Source organism: Babylonia areolata, chromosome 2, assembly GCF_041734735.1.
Source record: "Babylonia areolata isolate BAREFJ2019XMU chromosome 2, ASM4173473v1, whole genome shotgun sequence".
Lineage (NCBI taxonomy): Eukaryota > Metazoa > Mollusca > Gastropoda > Neogastropoda > Buccinidae > Babylonia > Babylonia areolata.
This window is the reverse complement of record NC_134877.1, coordinates 72,001,642-72,020,704: the sequence shown is the minus strand read 5'-3', so window position 1 is coordinate 72,020,704 and position 19,063 is coordinate 72,001,642. Positions and strand designations below refer to the sequence as shown.

The following is a 19,063-nucleotide window of genomic DNA, read 5'->3' as shown; positions in this document are numbered from 1 at the left end:
TGGGAGGCCTGCTGTTCCGTATACTGGGTGGTAGATCGAGCATGCTATCAGTGCTGTTATTTAAGTAAAGTCTGTTGTTCTGTCGGAAGGTGGCAGAATGGTTAAGACGCTCAGCTGCCAATACAGAGAGTCCGTGAGGGTGTGGGTTCGAATCCCGCTCTCGCCCTTTCTCCTAAGTTTGACTGGAAAATCAAACTGAGCGTCTAGTCTTTCGGATGAGACGAAAAACCGAGGTCCCGTGTGCAGCACGCACTTGGCGCACTGAAAAAGAACCCATGGCAACGAGAGTGTTGTCCTCTGGCGAAATTACGTAAAATGAAATCCACTTTCATAGGTACACAAATATGTAAGCATGCACTCAAGGCCTGACTAAGCGCGTTGGGTTATGCTGCTGGTCAGGCATCTGCTCAACAGATGTGGTGTAGCGTGTATGGATTTGTCCGAACGCAGTGACACCTCCTTGAGAAAGTGAAACTGAAACTGTTGTTCTGTATAGTGGGTAGATCGAGCATGCTATCAGTGCTGTTATTTAAGTAAAGTCTGTTCTAGTCATCGAAAAATTAAGACGCAGAAGAAACAAAAGAACGGCACCGAACAGGATGCAAACTATTCAGCCCCCATGGTGGAATACCGACACAGAGAGAGCCTGGATAGAAAAACATGCGGCTGTCAAACTTTGGCAAAAAGAAAGAACAAAACCATCTCCGGACAAAGATATTGAAACAAAAATGAAAGAAAAAACTAAACAATTTGAAACCATTGCTCAAGAGGCCAAAAATGACAAGTGGAAACAGTTTTGCGAGGCACTCAGTTATGACTCAACATTGACAGAGTTCTGGCAATTTTATCGTCGCATGGAAGGGAAAACGTGCAGAACAACAACCCCAGACATGGTAGACACTGACGGAACCAAGCTTAAGACAAACGAAGAAAAAGGATCCGCCTTGCTCAAACGTTTCATACAACAGAGCGATCAAAGAAACTTAGATGAGAAAAAGAAATATGTTGAGGAGTTAAACCAAACCCTTATGCAGACTGGACCTGATGATGACTTGACAATAGATGATCTAAATGAAGCAATAGCTAAATGCAAGAAAGAATCAGCCCCTGGCCCAGACAAAGTTCGCTACTCGGACATCAAGGAACTATCGGAAGAAGACAGAAGCAAACTTTTCAATCTATATCAAAACAGTTTCCACAATGGACATGTGCCGGAGGACTGGACACACAGCTTCTTAAAACCCATACCAAAACCAGCAAAGGACCATCATCAGGTAAGCGGCTACCGGATCCTAACCATGCAAAACATTGCTGGAAAGCTCATGGAACGCATGATAGCCAGGAAACTTGCAAGGGATCTTGAACACAGGCACATTCTCCCTTCAAATCAAGGTGGTTACAGAACAGGCAAGTCCACATGGGAAAATGCAGCTGCTTTTGCATATGAGGTGTATGAAGGATTTCAAAGGAAAGAAGAAACACTAGCAGTAGCAATCGACCTTGAAGATGCCAACAATAAAGTCCAGTTTGCACACCTCATGGAGCTGCTACTAAGGTATGGAGTAAGTTTGACACTGACAAGATGGATAGCAGCAGCGCTTCAGGAAAGAACCGTCGTCCTATGCCTTGGAGATTGGATGTCCGCACCTTCTAAACTATCCATGGGACTGCCACAAGGGTCTCCGCTCTCTCCTGTCCTCTACAATGTCTACACGAAGGGCCTTGCAGACTTAAACAACAATGGAATAGCTCGGGTGCTTACTCTTGCGGATGATGGCCTGGTCTTCAAAACTTCGAAAGATGCTCAGGAAAGAACCAAAGCCGTCCAGAAACAACTAAACAATATTGCTCAATGGTGCAAAGACACAGGATCTTCCATCAATCCAGCGAAAGCCCAAACCTTGCTGTGCACCCTGAACAACAGAACCGCGAGCAAATCACCACCTTCTGTGTCATTCAATGGGATTCAGATCGAGAAAACTGAATGCCTACGCTACCTAGGAATACACTTCGACAGGAGGCTGACCTTCAGAAAACATACGGAAAATACTGTTCTCAAATGCAAAAAGGCCTTTCAGTCTTAAAGGCAATGGCAACCAAAGGTATTGAACAACGCCACCTCTTCCTGCTATACCAATCACTCGTCCTCAGTGTGATCGACTACAGACTTGGGCTAACAACACCGTCTCAAAGCAACCTCTTAAAATTAGAAAGAGTTCAAAATGAAGCTATGAGGCTGATCCTTGGAACAACAAAAGACACGCCCACAGAAACCATGCGATACCTGCTTGACCTTCCTTCAGTGCAGGCCAGAAACAAGTTAGAACAGGTCAAGACCTACTTCAAAGCATTAGAAAACCCTCAAAACCCACTGCATGACACAGTCAAAGAACCAAAAGGCAGCCGTCTAGGACGAGGAAGATCATCGATGGGGCAAGCAGAAGACACAATCCAGCTAGTATGCCGACTACAAGACCTGAAAGAAACAAAAGAATGGGAGAAAACCCCCGAAAACCTCAACCATCTATTCAACACAGCCATTTCACCCGCTCTAGGAAGACATTGTCAGGAATGGCCAGAGGGCAAAACTGATGCAGAAGTGAAGCTAGAAGAAAAGAAGTGAAGAAAACGGTAAAGAAGAGGACATCATCATATACACAGATGGCTCAGTCACCAAAGACCAATCCGGTTGGGGATTCACTGCGAAACAAAATGGAAAAACCGTTAGGGAAGAGAATGCTGCATGCAAAGTCACAACCTCCAGCCTAACGATGGAAGTTGAAGCTGTGACACATGCCCTCCAGTGGCTATCATCCATCCATACGCCCGGAAACCAACATGACATGATTCTAACCGACTCAATGAACCTCATACAGAAAATTGAAAACGGAATGGGAAGCCCAGAGTGGCATAAGGCAATGCGCAACTTTCAGATAAAAAAACTCACATGGTCATACTGTCTGGGACATGCAGGAGTTAAGGGAAATGAGCGAGCTGACAGACTTGCTGGTAACGCAACACCAGCGAGCGGCCTACATCTAGGAAAATCGGAAATCCTCAGAAAAGTCAAAGAATATAAAAAAGAACAGGTACAAGGCCATCACACCATCGATCGCCTGAAAGAAATAAAAGCAGAGAGAGGGAGCGGCCGTAAGTCTAACATGAAAGGTAGAGCATGATGCTTTGGAAATCAAACAAATATTGGCATCATTTCCAAGCCAACATTGTGCAAATTTCTCCAAAACGGAACAGTCTCTGTGGGCTTTTCCAAATACAATAGACTGAGCAACACACTAGACGCCACGTTCTTGGCATCAGAGATCTTTTCCCATCCCTCTTGTGGCCAATCAGTGGCAGCCTCTGTGCGTGTGTGTATGTGTGTGTTTGTGTGTATGTGTGGGTCTGTGTTTTTGAGTGCGTTTGTGCATGCGTGAGAGTGTAAGTGTACACAAGTGTCAGGAGAGTTCTGTGCATGTGTGTGTGTGTGTGTGTTGTGTGTGTGTGAGGGGGAGGTGGGGATGCAGGGAGGTGAGGTAGAGGATGGGGTATGTGAGTGTATGCATGCCTACACTTTGGGAGCAACAGGATATTGGAACGTATATTATATATATATATCTTTGTATATGTGTGTGGGGTTGGGGGTGGGAGATATGGGCGTGTGTGTGTGTGCTTGTACAAGTAAGCGTTCATCTGTGTGTGTGTGTATGTGTGCGTGTGCGTGTTTGTGTGTGTGTGTGTGTGTGTGTGTGTGTGCCGTGGAAGCTGCGATACATAGACTAGAAATGAGTGTGTGGAGGAGGGGGTAGAGGAGGTGCAGGGTAATTTGTGGTGTGTGTGTGTGTGTGTGTGTGTTGGAGCTCATGTACGTTTATATGTATTTGACTGTGCTTTCATATCTGTGAAACTGTGTTTTTGGGGCATATCTGTTATGCATGTGGGGTGTATGTGTGAATGTGTGTCTTCATGTTTTATATTTATTTACTTATTTATCATCATTGTTGTCTTATTTATTTAATTATTTATTTATTATTATTATTATTTTATCATTATTTTCATTACTACTACCTTTTTTTTTTCTTTTTTTTTAATATCATAATTATTATTTATTAATTATTTATGTAAGCTTATATATATATATATTTTTATTTTTATTTTTTTTATTATTATTATTATTATTTTTTTTTTTCTTTTTTTCTCAAGGCCCGACTAAGCGCGTTGGGTTACGCTGCTGGTCAGGCATCTGCTTGGCAGACGTGGTGTAGCGTATATGGATTTGTCCGAACGCAGTGACGCCTCCTTGAGCTACTGAAACTGAAACTCTGTTGTTCTGTATAGTGGGTAGATCGAGTATGCTGTCAGTGGTGTAACTTGAGAAAGGGCTGCTGTTTTGCATGATGTTCCAGTGTTATCCGAACGCAGTGACGCCTCCTTGAGCAACTGAAACTGAAACTGAAACCAGTGTTAGTGTGGCTGCCAGTAAAGGAAGTAAGGGCCTTTTACTAGTTTCAGTCTTAAAAGCAATGGCAACCAAAGGTATTGAACAACGCCACCTCTTCCTGCTATACCAATCACTCGTCCTCAGTGTGATCGACTATGGACTTGGGCTAACAACACCATCTGAAAGCAACAACCTCCTAAAATTAGAAAGAGTTCAAAATGAAGCTATGAGGCTGATCCTTGGAACAACAAAAGACACACCCACGGAAACCATGCCATACCTGCTTGACCTTCCTTCAGTGCAGGCCAGAAACAAGTTAGAACAGGTCAAGACCTACTTCAAAGCATTAGAAAACCCTCAAAACCCACTGCATGACGCAGTCAAAGAACCAAAAGGCAGCCGTCTAGAACGAGATCATGGATGGGGCAAGCAGAAGACACAATCCAGCTAGTATGCCAACTACAAGACCTGAAAGAAACGAAAGAATGGGAGAAAAACCCAAAAAACCTCAACCATCTATTCAACACAGCCATTTCACCCACTCTAGGAAGACATTGTCAGGAATGGCCAGAGGGCAAAACTGATGCAGAAGTGAAGCTACTCATAGAAGAAAACAGTAAAGAAGAGGACATTATCATATACACAGATGGCTCAGTCACCAAAAACCAATCTGGTTGGGGATTCACTGTGAAACAAAATGGAAAAACAATTAGGGAAGAGAATGCTGCCTACAAAGTCACAACTTCCAGACTAACGATGGAAGTTGAAGCTGTGACACATGCCCTTCAGTGGCTATCGTCTATCCATATGCCCGGAAACCAACATGCCATGATTCTAACCGACTCAGTGAACCTCATACAGAAAATTGAAAATTGAATGGGAAGCCCAGAGTGGCATAAGGCAATGCGCAACTTTCAGATTAAAAAAACTTGCGTGGTCATACTGCCCGGGACATGCAGGTGTTAAGGGAAATGAGCGAGTGACAGACTTGCTGGTAACACAACAACAATGAGCGGCCTACATCCAGGAAAATCGGAAATCCTCAGAAAAGTCAAAGAATATCAAAAAGAACAGGTACAAGGCCATCACACCATCTATTGCCTCAAAGAAATAAAAGCAGAGAGAGGGAGCGGCCGCAAGTCTAACATGAAAGGTAGAGCATGATGCTTTGGAAATCAAACAAACATCGGCATCATTTCCAAACCAACATGGCGCAAATTTCTTCAAAACGGAACAGTCTCTGTGGGCTTTTCCAAATACAACAGACTGAGCAGAGGGGGGAGAAGGGGGGAGGGGGGGGGGGGGGGTGGTGGTAGAGGATGAGGTATGTGGTATGTGTGTGTATACATGCCTACACTGTGGGAGCAATGGAATATTGGAACGTGCAGGTGTGCATATATATATATCTTTGTGTATATGCCTGTGGGGTTGGGGCTGGGGGATATGGGTGCATGTGTGTGTGCTTGTACAAGTAAGTGTGCCTCTGTGTGTGTGTGTGTGTGTGTGTGTGTGATGGAAGCTGCGATACTTAGCCTAGAAATGAGTGTGTGGAGGGGGGTAGAGGGGGTGCAGGGTAATTGTGTGTGTGTGTGTGTGTGTGTGTGTGTGTTGGGGCTCATGTATGTTTATGTGTATTTGACTGTGCTTTCATATCTCCTTATCTGTGAAACTGCATGTTTGGTGCATATCTGTTATGCATATGTGCGTGTTTGTGTGAATGTGTGTCAGAATTTTTTTTACATTTATTTGCTTTTATAATCATTGTCTTTTTTTTTCTTTTTCTTTTTTTTATATTATTTTTTTATTATTATTATTATTATTATTATCATTATTATTATTTTATAATTATATTATTATTATTTAGTTAGTTATATATTAATTTATTTATTTTATTTTATTTTATTATATTAATTTTTTTCTACGCTTATAGTTGAATTCATCAAGTTTTGCGCCATATACATATTATTATTCGCAGTAGTAGTTCTTTTTTATGTATTTATTTATTTTATTTTATTTATTTATTTATTTTAAAAAATATATATATATATTTTTTTTTTTCTCAAGGCCTGACTAAGCGCGTTGGGTTACGCTGCTGGTCAGGCATCTGCTTGACAGATGTGGTGTAGCGTATATGGATTTGCCGAACGCAGTGACGCCTCCTTGAGCTACTGAAACTGAAACTGCTAGTAAATTTCATTTTTTAGTTAATATCATATCAATATTAACTTATCAGTACTAACTTGTAACTTCAATCTACCAACATCAGAATCTACTTCCTCATAGATAGATCTTTGTATTATCTGCAAAGATTTTCACAAAACAGTCTAGTATATCAGGCATGCCATTTACATAAATTATGATACACAAAGTACCTAGTAGGAAACCTCACCTACTTGGACATCCAACACTAGCAGTTGAAAACAACAGAAGAAAAGAACCAGGAGTCATGCCCTGACTCTGGGTGCCTGGAATGTTCGCACCCTTTTGGACAGAGACGATAGACCAGAAAGGCGCACAGCGGTCATTGCTAAAATGCTTGGTTGCTACCAAATGGACATAGCAGCCCTGAGTGAAACCAGTTTTGCTGGTGAAACCCAGCTGGAGGAAGTTGGGGGGGCTACACCTTCTACTGCATTGGGAAGCCAGATGGCACCCCATGAAACTCAGGCGTGGGCTTTGCCATACAAACCTGTCCTTTCTGTCTACCACTGAAATGGTGTGGCTGAGCTCCTCATAGAAAGCTTCTTTGATGTCATCAGAGTTGGTCATCTTTGGGGCATAGCAGCTGATGACTGTGGAGAAGCGATCCTCGGACAGCTTCAGATGCAGGGTCATCAGCCTATCGTTTATCCTACATGGAAGGCTGTCAAGCTGTTGTGCAAGTTTGGTTTGTATGGCAAAGCATCATGTCAGGGTAGTGTGCTTCATCATCACGTCAGGGTAGTCTGCTTCATGTCATGGAAGTGTGCATCATGTCAGGGTAGCGTGCTTCATCATGTCAGGGTAGCATGCTTCAGTCTGCTGCTGATGCTCATGACATGAAGACCTTCCATGATGGTTTCCGAGCTGTGTATGGGCCAAGAGTGACAGGATGAACCCCTGTCTGAGCCTTGGACCAGACCACCCTCCTGACAGACAAGAAAGACATGCTTGCCCACTGGGCAGAGCACTTCAACACCCTCCTCAACAGGGACTCGTCCGTATCTGACGAGGCAATTGCAGCCCTCCTACAGCTACCAGTCAGTGACTCGCTAGCTGCCCCTCCCACCAAGGCCGAGACCCGGAAGGCCCTGAAGCTGACAGCATCAGGAAAAGCACCAGAATGGATGGAATCCAGGTCGACATCTACAAGTATGGAGGCGAGGTGCTGACAGACAAGCTGACTGCCCTGTTCCAGTCTATTTGGGAGAGAGGGGAGGTCCTCCAGGATTTCAAGGATGCTTCAATTGTCCACATTACAAACGGAAGGGAGACAAAACATCCTGAGATAACCACCGTGGAATCTCTCCTCTGCATTGCCGGCAAGATCTTCGCCCGCATCATACTGAACAGACTGGTTGACCATGTCTCCAATACATTCATCCCTGAAGCACAGTGTGGCTTCTGCTCAGGCAGGGGAACATGTGACATGGTGTTTACTGTACGCCAGATGCAAGAGAAGTGCCGTGAGCAGAACAAGGAGCTCCACATGGTCTTTGTAGACCTGACTAAGGCCTTCGATAGCTGAACCGCTGTGGTCTGTGGAAGATCCTCCTAAAGTTCGGCTGCCCAGAGAGCCTAATCCAGCTGATTGCGTCATTCCACGATGGCATGCAGGCGAGAGTACAGGAAAATACTGACATGTTGGATCCGTTCCCTGTGATAAATGGAGTGAAGCAGGGGTGCATCCTGGCACCCACACTGTTCTCCATTCTGTTCTCTGCCATGCTGATTGACGCCTTCCAAGACTGTGACCGGGGCATCTACATTCAGTTTCGCACAGATGGCAAACTTTTCAACTTGCGGCGACTCCATGCCAGGTCCAGGGTGTTTGAGGCACTGTTGAGAGAGTTCCTCTTCGCTGATGACTGCGCGCTTGCTGCACACAGTGACACACCCATGAGGACATGCAGTTCATTATGGACAGGTTCTCAACCTCCTGCAGGTGCTTTGGACTCACCATCAGCCTCATTAAGACCGAGTCCATGTACCAACCGGCTAGCTCACAGAACGCCAGTGCCTCCCACCCACCTGCAATCAAGATCGATGACACAGAGAACAAGTCAGTTGACAAGTTTTGCAACCTGGGCAGCACCCTATGCAGCAACGGAGCCCTTGATGCAGAAGTGACGCTGCGCATCGCCAAGGCCAGCTCCGCCTTTGGCAGACTCAACAACAGGCTGTGGAACAACAAAGGCATTTGGCTCAGCACCAAAATCAAAACCTACAGAGCTGTTGTGCTGACCACCTTGTTGTACTGCTGTGAAACATGGATGACGTATTGCTGTCACATTCAACAACTTGAGCAGTTTCACTAGAGATGCCTATGAAAGATCCTCGGCATAAAATGGCAAGACATGGTCTCCAACCTCCAGGTCCTAGAGAGGAGCGGCCTGCCCAGCATCCAAAGCCTGCTGATCCAGTGCCAGCTATGCTGGACAGGACACATCTGCATGACAGACAGCAGGATCCTGAAGATGCTTTTGTATGGCCAGCTGAAGGAAGGCCACCGTGAACTTGGAAGACCCTGCAAGCGCTTCAAGGACACCTTGAAGACAAACCTCAAAGCCTGTGACATAGAAATCACTTCCTGGGAAACTGATGCCCTGGACTGCTCTCTCTGGAGGATGCTGTGCTCTAGTGGCATAAAGACGTTTGAAAACAAGAGAACGCTGGCCATTAAGGAGAAGCGTGAGCGAAGGAAGCAGGGCTAAACTTCTGGAGACGTTTTCCCTTGCAACACCTGTGGGAAGTGCTGCGCACCCAAAATCGGCCTCGTCTCTCATATGAGGACACACACCGACAGATAAGCCTGCCTACCTACTCATCCATTGGACCGACGGGGAGACTCCGTCAAAAGAATGAAAACATTAAAGAAAGCACGATACTCTTACCTCCTGTCCAGTTTTCTTCTACGGAGAGATCCACTGATTCCATGGGATTTTGACTTTTTGAATCGGCCATAGTTTTCAGGCTTGTCCCCCTTCTGCAGTCAGTGTATTTCAGTTGGTATATCACTGCAAGCGCAATGCCAAGGTAAGAGCTGTGCTTTTCTGGGTAGCGGATGTCGACATGCACACACGTGTCAACACCTCATCATCTCGACTTCAGCTGGTGCACTTGCTGTGAGTTGTATGGTGTATCAGAGTGGTCAGTATTTGAGCAAATCACAACCCTTGAAAACCTAATTTGTTAATTAGAACCACATGCCAAACTTTTGTGTGTCCTAGGGTATTGTTCTTGTTGTAGAAGGCTTTATTCTAACCTATGAGAAGAAAAAAAATCATATTGCAGCGATTTCCATTGAAAAATTAGTGTCGGTAGACTATTTATAAAAAAAATATAGCGTCTGCCTTTTGACTTATGAGAATGAGAATGTGAAAAACCAAGATTAGCTCAAAAGGTAATACTAGAATGGTGACTTACCTATTGGCGGATGATAAAAAACGTTGGAAACCAAGTCAGCTCTGTTTGCAAAAACCAAATCCAAAATATTTGCTGTTTGATTTAGCGCAAAAATGTGTTCTGTAACAAACTGTACCACAAAAATTATCTTGCAAAATTTTAAGAAATTTTAAAGCAGGATGGTGTGTGTGTTTGGTACACACCTCTTGTTCCCAGTCACTCAGAGTCAGTGTCAGGGTAATTAAAATCACCCATCAAAACCTTGTTACCTGTGCTCCAAAAAACATGGACACAATTTTTGAATTTCTCATTTTTTTCTTCAAGAGTACCAATGTTACCAAGATCTCTTTTGACCAGAAAGCTTTTTTTCTTTTTTTCTTTTTTCTTTTCACTGGCCCATTATCCCCATTTGTTTGGCCATTTCTGTTTTCTGTTTTTGCTGTGGTGTCTCCAGTCTTAGAAATTAAAAAGACAGTGTGTGGTAAGAATAACATAGTTGTTTGCAGAAAGTAGCACTAACTGACTAAGTGTGTGCTATGTGAACAGGGTGGCACAGGTGACAGTGTCCAGTGACGTCAGATCGGAGGACTATGATGGAGTGGTGGTGGTCACAGATCACATCACCAGGCTGGAGGGGGATCCTCTGCTGCAGCCTCTGCTGCCAGCACTCCACTGCTTTGCCAAGGTCCTGTCAGTGTGCGTTGTGTCAGGGTAGTGTGCGTTGTGTCAGGGTAGTGTTCAGGGTAGAGTGCGTTGTGTCAGGGTAGTGTTCAGGGTAGACTGCGTTGTGTCAGGGTTGTGTGCGTTTTATCACGGTAGAGTGTGTTGTGTCAGGGTAGCGTGCATTGTGTCAGGGTAGTGTGCTTCATGTGCTTCATGTCAGGGTAGTGTGCATCATGACAAGGTAGTGTCTTCACTGTGTAAAGGTAGTGTGCATCATGTGAGGGTAGTGTGCTTCATCATGATGCGAGGGTAGTGTGCTTCATCATGATGTGAGTGTAGCGTGTATGTCAGGGTAGTGTGCATCATGTCAAGGTAGTGTGCTTCATCATCATGTCAGGGTAGTATGCATCATGTCAGAGAAGTGTGCATCATCATCATGTCAGGGTAGTGTGCATCATGTCAGAGAAGTGTGCATCATCATCATGTCAGGGTAGTGTGCATCATGTCAGAGAAGTGTACTTCATCATCATGTCAGGGTAGTGTGCATCATGTCAGAGATGAGTGCTTCATCATCATGTCAGGGTAGTATGCATCATGTCAGAGATGAGTGCTTCATCATCATGTCAGGGTAGTGTGCATCATGTCAGAGAAGTGTGCATCATCATGATGTCAGGGTAGTGTGCATCATGTCAGAGAAGTGTGCATCATCATCATGTCAGGGTAGTGTGCATCATGTCAGAGAAGTGTTCATCATCATGATGTCAGGGTAGTGTGCATCATGTCAGAGATGAGTGCTTCATCATCATGTCAGGGTAGTGTGCATCATGTCAGAGAAGTGTGCATCATCATGATGTCAGGGTAGTGTGCATCATGTCAGAGAAGTGTGCATCATCATCATGTCAGGGTAGTGTGCATCATGTCAGAGAAGTGTACTTCATCATCATGTCAGGGTAGTGTGCATCATGTCAGAGAAGTGTGCATCATCATCATGTCAGGGTAGTGTGCATCATGTCAGAGAAGTGTACTTCATCATCATGTCAGGGTAGTGTGCATCATGTCAGAGAAGTGTGCAGCAGCATCATGTCAGGGTAGTGTACATCATGTCAAGGTAGTGTGCTTCCCCATGTAAAGGTAGTGTGCTTCACGTCAGGGTAGTGTGCTTCATGTCAGGGTAGTGTGCTTCATCATGTCAGGGTAGTGTGCTTCATGTCAGGGTAGTGTGCTTCATCATCATCTCAGGGTAGTGTGCTTCATCATGTCAGTGTAGTGTGCTTCATCATCATGTCAGGGTAGTGTGCTTCATGTCAGGGTAGTGTTCTTCACCATGTGATCATTGTGTCAGGGCAGTGTGCTTCATCATGTCAGGGTAGGATGCTTCACCATGTGACACTTGTGTTGCAGATCAGTCAGAACACCATCACCTGTATGTGACACCTGTGTTTCAGATCAATCAGAACACCATCACATACATCAGAACACCATCACCTGTATGTGACACCTGTGTTTCAGATGAATCAGAACACCACCTGTATGTGAGACCTGTGTTGCAGATCAGTCAGAACACCACCACATACATCAGAACACCATCACCTGTATGTGACACCTGTGTTGCAGATCAGTCAGAACACCATGACATACATCAGAACACCATCACCTGTATGTGACACATGTGTTGTAGATCAGTCAGAACACCATCACCTGTATGTGACACGTGTTTCAGATCAATCAGAACACTATCACCTGTATGTGACACATGTGTTTCAGATCAGTCAGAACACCATCACCTGTATGACACCTGTGTTGTAGATCAGTTAGAACACCATCACATACATCAGAACACCATCACCTGTATGTGACACCTGTGTTGCAGATCAATCAGAACACCATCACATACATCAGAACACCATCACCTGTATGTGACACCTGTGTTGCAGATCAGTCAGAACACCATCACCTGTATGTGACACCTGTGTTTCAGATTAATCGGAACACCACCACATACATCAGAACACCATCACCTGTATGTGACACCTGTGTTTCAGATCAATCATAACACCATCACCTGTATGTGACACATGTGTTTCAGATCAATCATAACACCATCACCTGTATGTGACACCTGTGTTTAAGATCAGACAGAACAACATCACATACATCAGAACACCATCACCTGTATGTGACACCTGTGTTTCAGATCAATCAGAACACCATCACCTGTATGTGACACCTGTGTTTCAGATCAATTAGAACACACATACATCAGAACACCTGTATGTGACACCTGTGTTGCAGATCAGGCAGAACACCATCACCTGTTTCTGACACCTTGGTTGCAGCTCTATCAGAACACCATGACATACATCAGAACACCATCACCTGTATGTGACACCTGTGTTGCAGATCTATCAGAACACCATCACCTGTATGTGACACCTGTGTTGCAGATCTATCAGAACACCATCACCTGTATGTGACACCTGTGTTTCAGATCAATCAGAACATCATCACATACATCAGAACACCATCACCTGTATGTGACACCTGTGTTTCAGATCAGTCAGAACACCATCACATACATCAGAACACCATCACCTGTATGTGACACATGTGTTTCAGATCAGTCAGAACACTATCACCTGTATGTGACACATGTGTTTCAGATCAGTCAGAACACCATCACCTGTATGTGACACCTGTGTTGTAGATCAGTTAGAACACCATCACATACATCAGAACACCATCACCTGTATGTGACACCTGTGTTTCAGATCAATCAGAACACCATCACCTGTATGTGACACCTGTGTTTCAGATCAATCAGAACACCACCACATACATCAGAACACCATCACCTGTATGTGACACCTGTGTTTAAGATCAGTCAGAACACCATCACCTGTATGTGACACCTGTGTTTCAGATCAGTCAGAACACCATCACCTGTATGTGACACCTGTGTTTCAGATCAACCATAACACCATCACCTGTATGTGACACCTGTGTTTAAGATCAGACAGAACACCATCACATACATCAGAACACCATCACCTGTATGTGACACCTGTGTTTCAGATCAATCATAACACCATCACCTGTATGTGACACCTGTTTTTCAGATCAATTAGAACACACATACATCAGAACACCTGTATGTGACACCTGTGTTGCAGATCAGTCAGAACACCATCACCTGTTTGTGACACCTTGGTTGCAGCTCTATCAGAACACCATGACATACATCAGAACACCATCACCTGTATGTGACACCTGTGTTGCAGATCTATCAGAACACCATCACCTGTATGTGACACCTGTGTTGCAGATCAGTCAGAACACCATCACCTGTATGTGACACCTGTGCTGCAGATCAATCAGAACACCATCACATACATCAGAACACCATCACCTGTATGTGACACCTGTGTTGCAGATCAATCAGAACACCATCACATACATCAGAACACCATCACCTGTATGTGACACCTGTGTTGCAGATCAATCAGAACATCATCACATACATCAGAACACCATCACCTGTATGTGAGACCTGTGTTGCAGATCAATCAGAACATGGAGAAGGAGGTTTCCATCATTCAGACAGATGCTGTTCCTTCAGGCAGACTGGTGAGCAAAGGTTTTCTGTCACCCTACAGTTGGTAACTGTCATTGGTAGCCACAGCAACACACTACTGTTCGTTACTATCATTGGTAGCCACAGCAACACACTACTGTTCGTTACTATCATTGGTAGCCACAGCAACACACTACTGTTTGTTACTATCATTGGTAGCCACAGGGACACACTACTGTTCGTTATTATCATTGGTAGCCACAGCAACACACTACTGTTCGTTACTATCATTGGTAGCCACAGCAACACACTACTGTTCGTTACTATCATTGGTAGCCACAGGGACACACTACTGTTCGTTACTATCATTGGTAGCCACAGCAACACACTACTGTTCGTTACTATCATTGGTAGCCACAGGGACACACTACTGTTCGTTACTATCATTGGTAGCCACAGCAACACACTACTGTTTGTTACTATCATTGGTAGCCACAGGGACACACTCCTGTTCGTTATCATCATTGGTAGCCACAGCAACACACTACTGTTCGTTACTATCATTGGTAGCCACAGCAACACACTACTGTTCGTTACTATCATTGGTAGCCACAGGGACACACTACTGTTCGTTACTATCATTGGTAGCCACAGGGACACACTACTGTTCTTTACTATCATTGGTAGCCACATGGACACACTACTGTTCGTTACTGTCACACTACTGTTGGTAACTGTCATTGGTAGCCACAGCAACACACTACTGTTCGTTACTATCATTGGTAGCCACAGGGACACACTACTGTTCATTACTATCACACTACTGTTGGTAACTGTCATTGGTAGCCACAGCAACACACTACTGTTCGTTACTATCATTGGTAGCCACAGGGACACACTACTGTTCGTTACTATCATTGGTAGCCACAGGGACACACTACTGTTCGTTACTATCACACTACTGTTGGTAACTGTCATTGGTAGCCACAGCAACACACTACTGTTACTGTCATTAGTAGTCACAGGGACACACACTACTGTTGCTTACTATCATTGGTAGCCACAGTGACATGTTATAGTTGGTACAATAGTAGCCACAGATACATTCTATTGTTTGTTACAGTCATTGGTAGCCACAGGGACATTTTTCTTTTACTGTTAGACTCACTCCACAGTTGGTTACTGTCTTTGGTAGTCACAGTTACATGGTACTGTTGTTGCTATCTTTGGTAACCACAATTAAATAGTGCTGTTGGTTACTGTCATTTGTAGCCACAGTTAAACAGTACTGTTGGTTACTGTCATTTGTAGCCACAGTTAAACAGTACTGTTGTTGCCATCATTGGTAGCCACAATTAAACAGTACTGTTGGTTACTGTCATTTGTAGCCACAGTTAAACAGTATTGTTGTTATCATTGGTAGCCACAATTAAACAGTACTGTTGGTTACTGTCATTTGTAGCCACAGTTAAACAGTACTGTTGTTATCATTGGTAGCCACAGTTAAACAGTACTGTTGGTTACTGTCATTTGTAGCCACAGTTAAACAGTACTGTTGTTATCATTGGTAGCCACAATTAAACAGTACTGTTGGTTACTGTCATTTGTAGCCACAGTTAAACAGTACTGTTGTTATCATTGGTAGCCACAATTAAACAGTACTGTTGGTTACTGTCATTTGTAGCCACAGTTAAACAGTATTGTTGTTATCATTGGTAGCCACAATTAAACAGTACTGTTGGTTACTGTCATTTGTAGCCACAGTTAAACAGTACTGTTGTTGCCATCATTGGTAGCCACAATTAAACAGTACTGTTGGTTACTGTCATTTGTAGCCACAGTTAAACAGTATTGTTGTTATCATTGGTAGCCACAATTAAACAGTACTGTTGGTTACTGTCATTTGTAGCCACAGTTAAACAGTACTGTTGTTGCCATCATTGGTAGCCACAATTAAACAGTACTGTTGGTTACTGTCATTTGTAGCCACAGTTAAACAGTACTGTTGTTGCTATCATTGGTAGCCACAGTTAAACAGTACTGTTGGTTACTGTCATTTGTAGCCACAGTTAAACAGTACTGTTGGTTGCTATCATTGGTAGCCACAGGGACACACTACTGTTCGTTATTATCATTGGTAGCCACAGCAACACACTACTGTTCGTTACTATCATTGGTAGCCACAGCAACACACTACTGTTCGTTACTATCATTGGTAGCCACAGGGACACACTACTGTTCGTTACTATCATTGGTAGCCACAGCAACACACTACTGTTCGTTACTATCATTGGTAGCCACAACAACACACTACTGTTCGTTACTATCATTGGTAGCCACAGCAACACACTACTGTTTGTTACTATCATTGGTAGCCACAGGGACACACTAATGTTACTGTCATTGGTAGCCACAGGGACACACTACTGTTACTGTCATTGGTAGCCACAGGGACACACTACTGTTGGTTACTGTCATTGGTAGCCACAGGGACACACTACTGTTACTGTCATTGGTAGCCACAGTTAAACAGTACTGTTGGTTACTGTCATTTGTAGCCACAGGAACATAGTACTGTTACTGTCATTGGTAGCCACAGGGACACACTAATGTTACTGTCATTGGTAGCCACAGGGACACACTACTGTTGGTTACTGTCATTGGTAGCCACAGGGACACACTAATGTTACTGTCATTGGTAGCCACAGGGACACACTACTGTTACTGTCATTGGTAGCCACAGGGACACACTACTGTTGGTTACTGTCATTTGTAGCCATGGTTAAAAAGTACTGTTGGTTGCTATCATTGGTAGCCACAGGGACACAGTACTGTTGCTGTCATTGGTAGCCACAGGGACACATTACTGTTACTGTCACTGGTAGCTACAGGGACAAACTACTGTTGATTACTGTCGCTGATAGCTACAGGGACAAACTACTGTTGATTACTGTCACTGGTAGCTACAGGGACAAACTACTGTTGATTACTGTCGTTGGTAGCCACAGGGACACACTACTGTTACTGTCGTTGGTAGCCACAGGGACACACTACTGTTACTGTCGTTGGTAGCCACAGGGACACACGACTGTTACTGTCGTTGGTAGCCACAGGGACACACTAATGTTACTGTTGTTGGTAGCCACAGGGACACACTACTGTTACTGTCGTTGGTAGCCACAGGGACACACTACTGTTACTGTCGTTGGTAGCCACAGGGACACACTACTGTTACTGTCGTTGGTAGCCACAGGGACACACTAATGTTACTGTCGTTGGTAGCCACAGTGACACAGTACAGATGGGGACTGGCATTGGTTTACATCATTCAGTGGAAGACCAATGATTTAAACCAGGCATGTAGTTTGTGTATCATTTATGAGGGATGTTCATTAAAGATTTCCCCTGACATATCTCCATTTAGTGTAGGGGTCTGAAACTGCACATGTGATGTATTATAATACATATTTCTATAGTTCACATGGTAATTTGCATATCTGAACTCACAGTTTCTCTTTTATGGGTGCTATGGTGGAGTAAGGTGTGATAAAGGAGCCAGTTGAATGCACAACAGTCATCAAAGGCCAAACACCAAGGCAGACATTCAATGAGGTGAAAGAGACTTTGTAATTGAAAGGCCAAACACCAAGGCAGACATTCAATGAGGTGAAAGAGACTTTGTACTTGAAAGGCCAAACACCAAGGCAGACATTCAATGAGGTGAAAGAGACTTATGGGCAGGATGCCTCATCAAATGATGTAGTCAAGCTCTGGCATCATCAGTTCCAATGTGGTCGACATCGTCACAAACAGCTCCCATTTCTGGGCGACCACAGTCTGCCATTGATGAAGACACCATCTGGCATGTGGAGGCTGCCATTTTGAAGGATCTCCCACATAACCATTCACCAACTAGCCCAAGATGTCAAGATCAATGTGGGGCCTGTGGAAAAAACAATCCCTGACCATTTGCACATGCAGAAGTAGTCTGCACAATGAATTCCCCGGTCGGTCACACCTTTCCAGAAGCAGGAATGAGTCACATGCTCTCAGGCTCTTTTGGCCATGTGCTAAGAAAACCAGGAGGACTTCTTTGACAGGCTGATCACGCAGGATGAAACATGGGTCCATCACTATGATTCAGAGATCAAATCCCAGTCAAAGCAATGGAAGCATTTTGACTCACCACCTCTGAAGAAGGCACGTGTCCAACCCTCGGCGGGCAAGGTCATGGTCACGGTCTTTTGGGATCGACACGGAGTTGTGATGATGGATTTCCTGGCAAAGGGTACCACAATTACCAGGACGTGCTGTGCTTCATTGCTGTAGAAAGCCTTCAAAACTGAGAGGCGAGGCATGCTGACCAAAGGTGTCCGACTCATGCAAGAGAACTCCCCGATTAACAACTCGCATGCTGCCCAACTGAGGTTAAGTTGTGGCTTGTTGCGCACTCTGCAGGCCAGGTCTTCACAGCTGCATAAAGTGATTAACAGACGATGAGACACTTATTTCTGAGGTTAAGTTGTGGCTTGTTGTGCACCCTGCAGGCAAGGTCTTCACAGCTGCATAAAGTGATTAACAGACGATGAGACACTTATTTCTGAGGTTAAGTTGTGGCTTGTTGTGCACCCTGCAGGCAAGGTCTTCACAGCTGCATAAAGTGATTAACAGACGATGAGACACTTATTTCTGAGGTTAAGTTGTGCCTTGTTGTGCACCCTGCAGGCAAGGTCTTCACAGCTGCATAAAGCGATGGGCGATGTGTGTCACCCTTGGTGGAACCCATG

At 44.3% G+C, this 19,063-nt stretch overlaps 1 protein-coding gene across 1 annotated transcript in view; it reads left to right on the top strand.

The window, feature by feature from the left end:
• LOC143276892 (putative aminopeptidase W07G4.4) overlaps nucleotides 1-19,063 on the top strand; it is a 103,030-nt gene that overhangs the window by 63 nt on the left and 83,904 nt on the right. Inside the window, exons 2-3 of the mRNA XM_076581550.1 lie at nucleotides 10,589-10,727; nucleotides 14,264-14,329. Of these exons, the coding sequence (XP_076437665.1) occupies nucleotides 10,589-10,727; nucleotides 14,264-14,329 (205 nt within the window). The remainder of the gene's footprint in view (nucleotides 1-10,588; nucleotides 10,728-14,263; nucleotides 14,330-19,063) is intronic.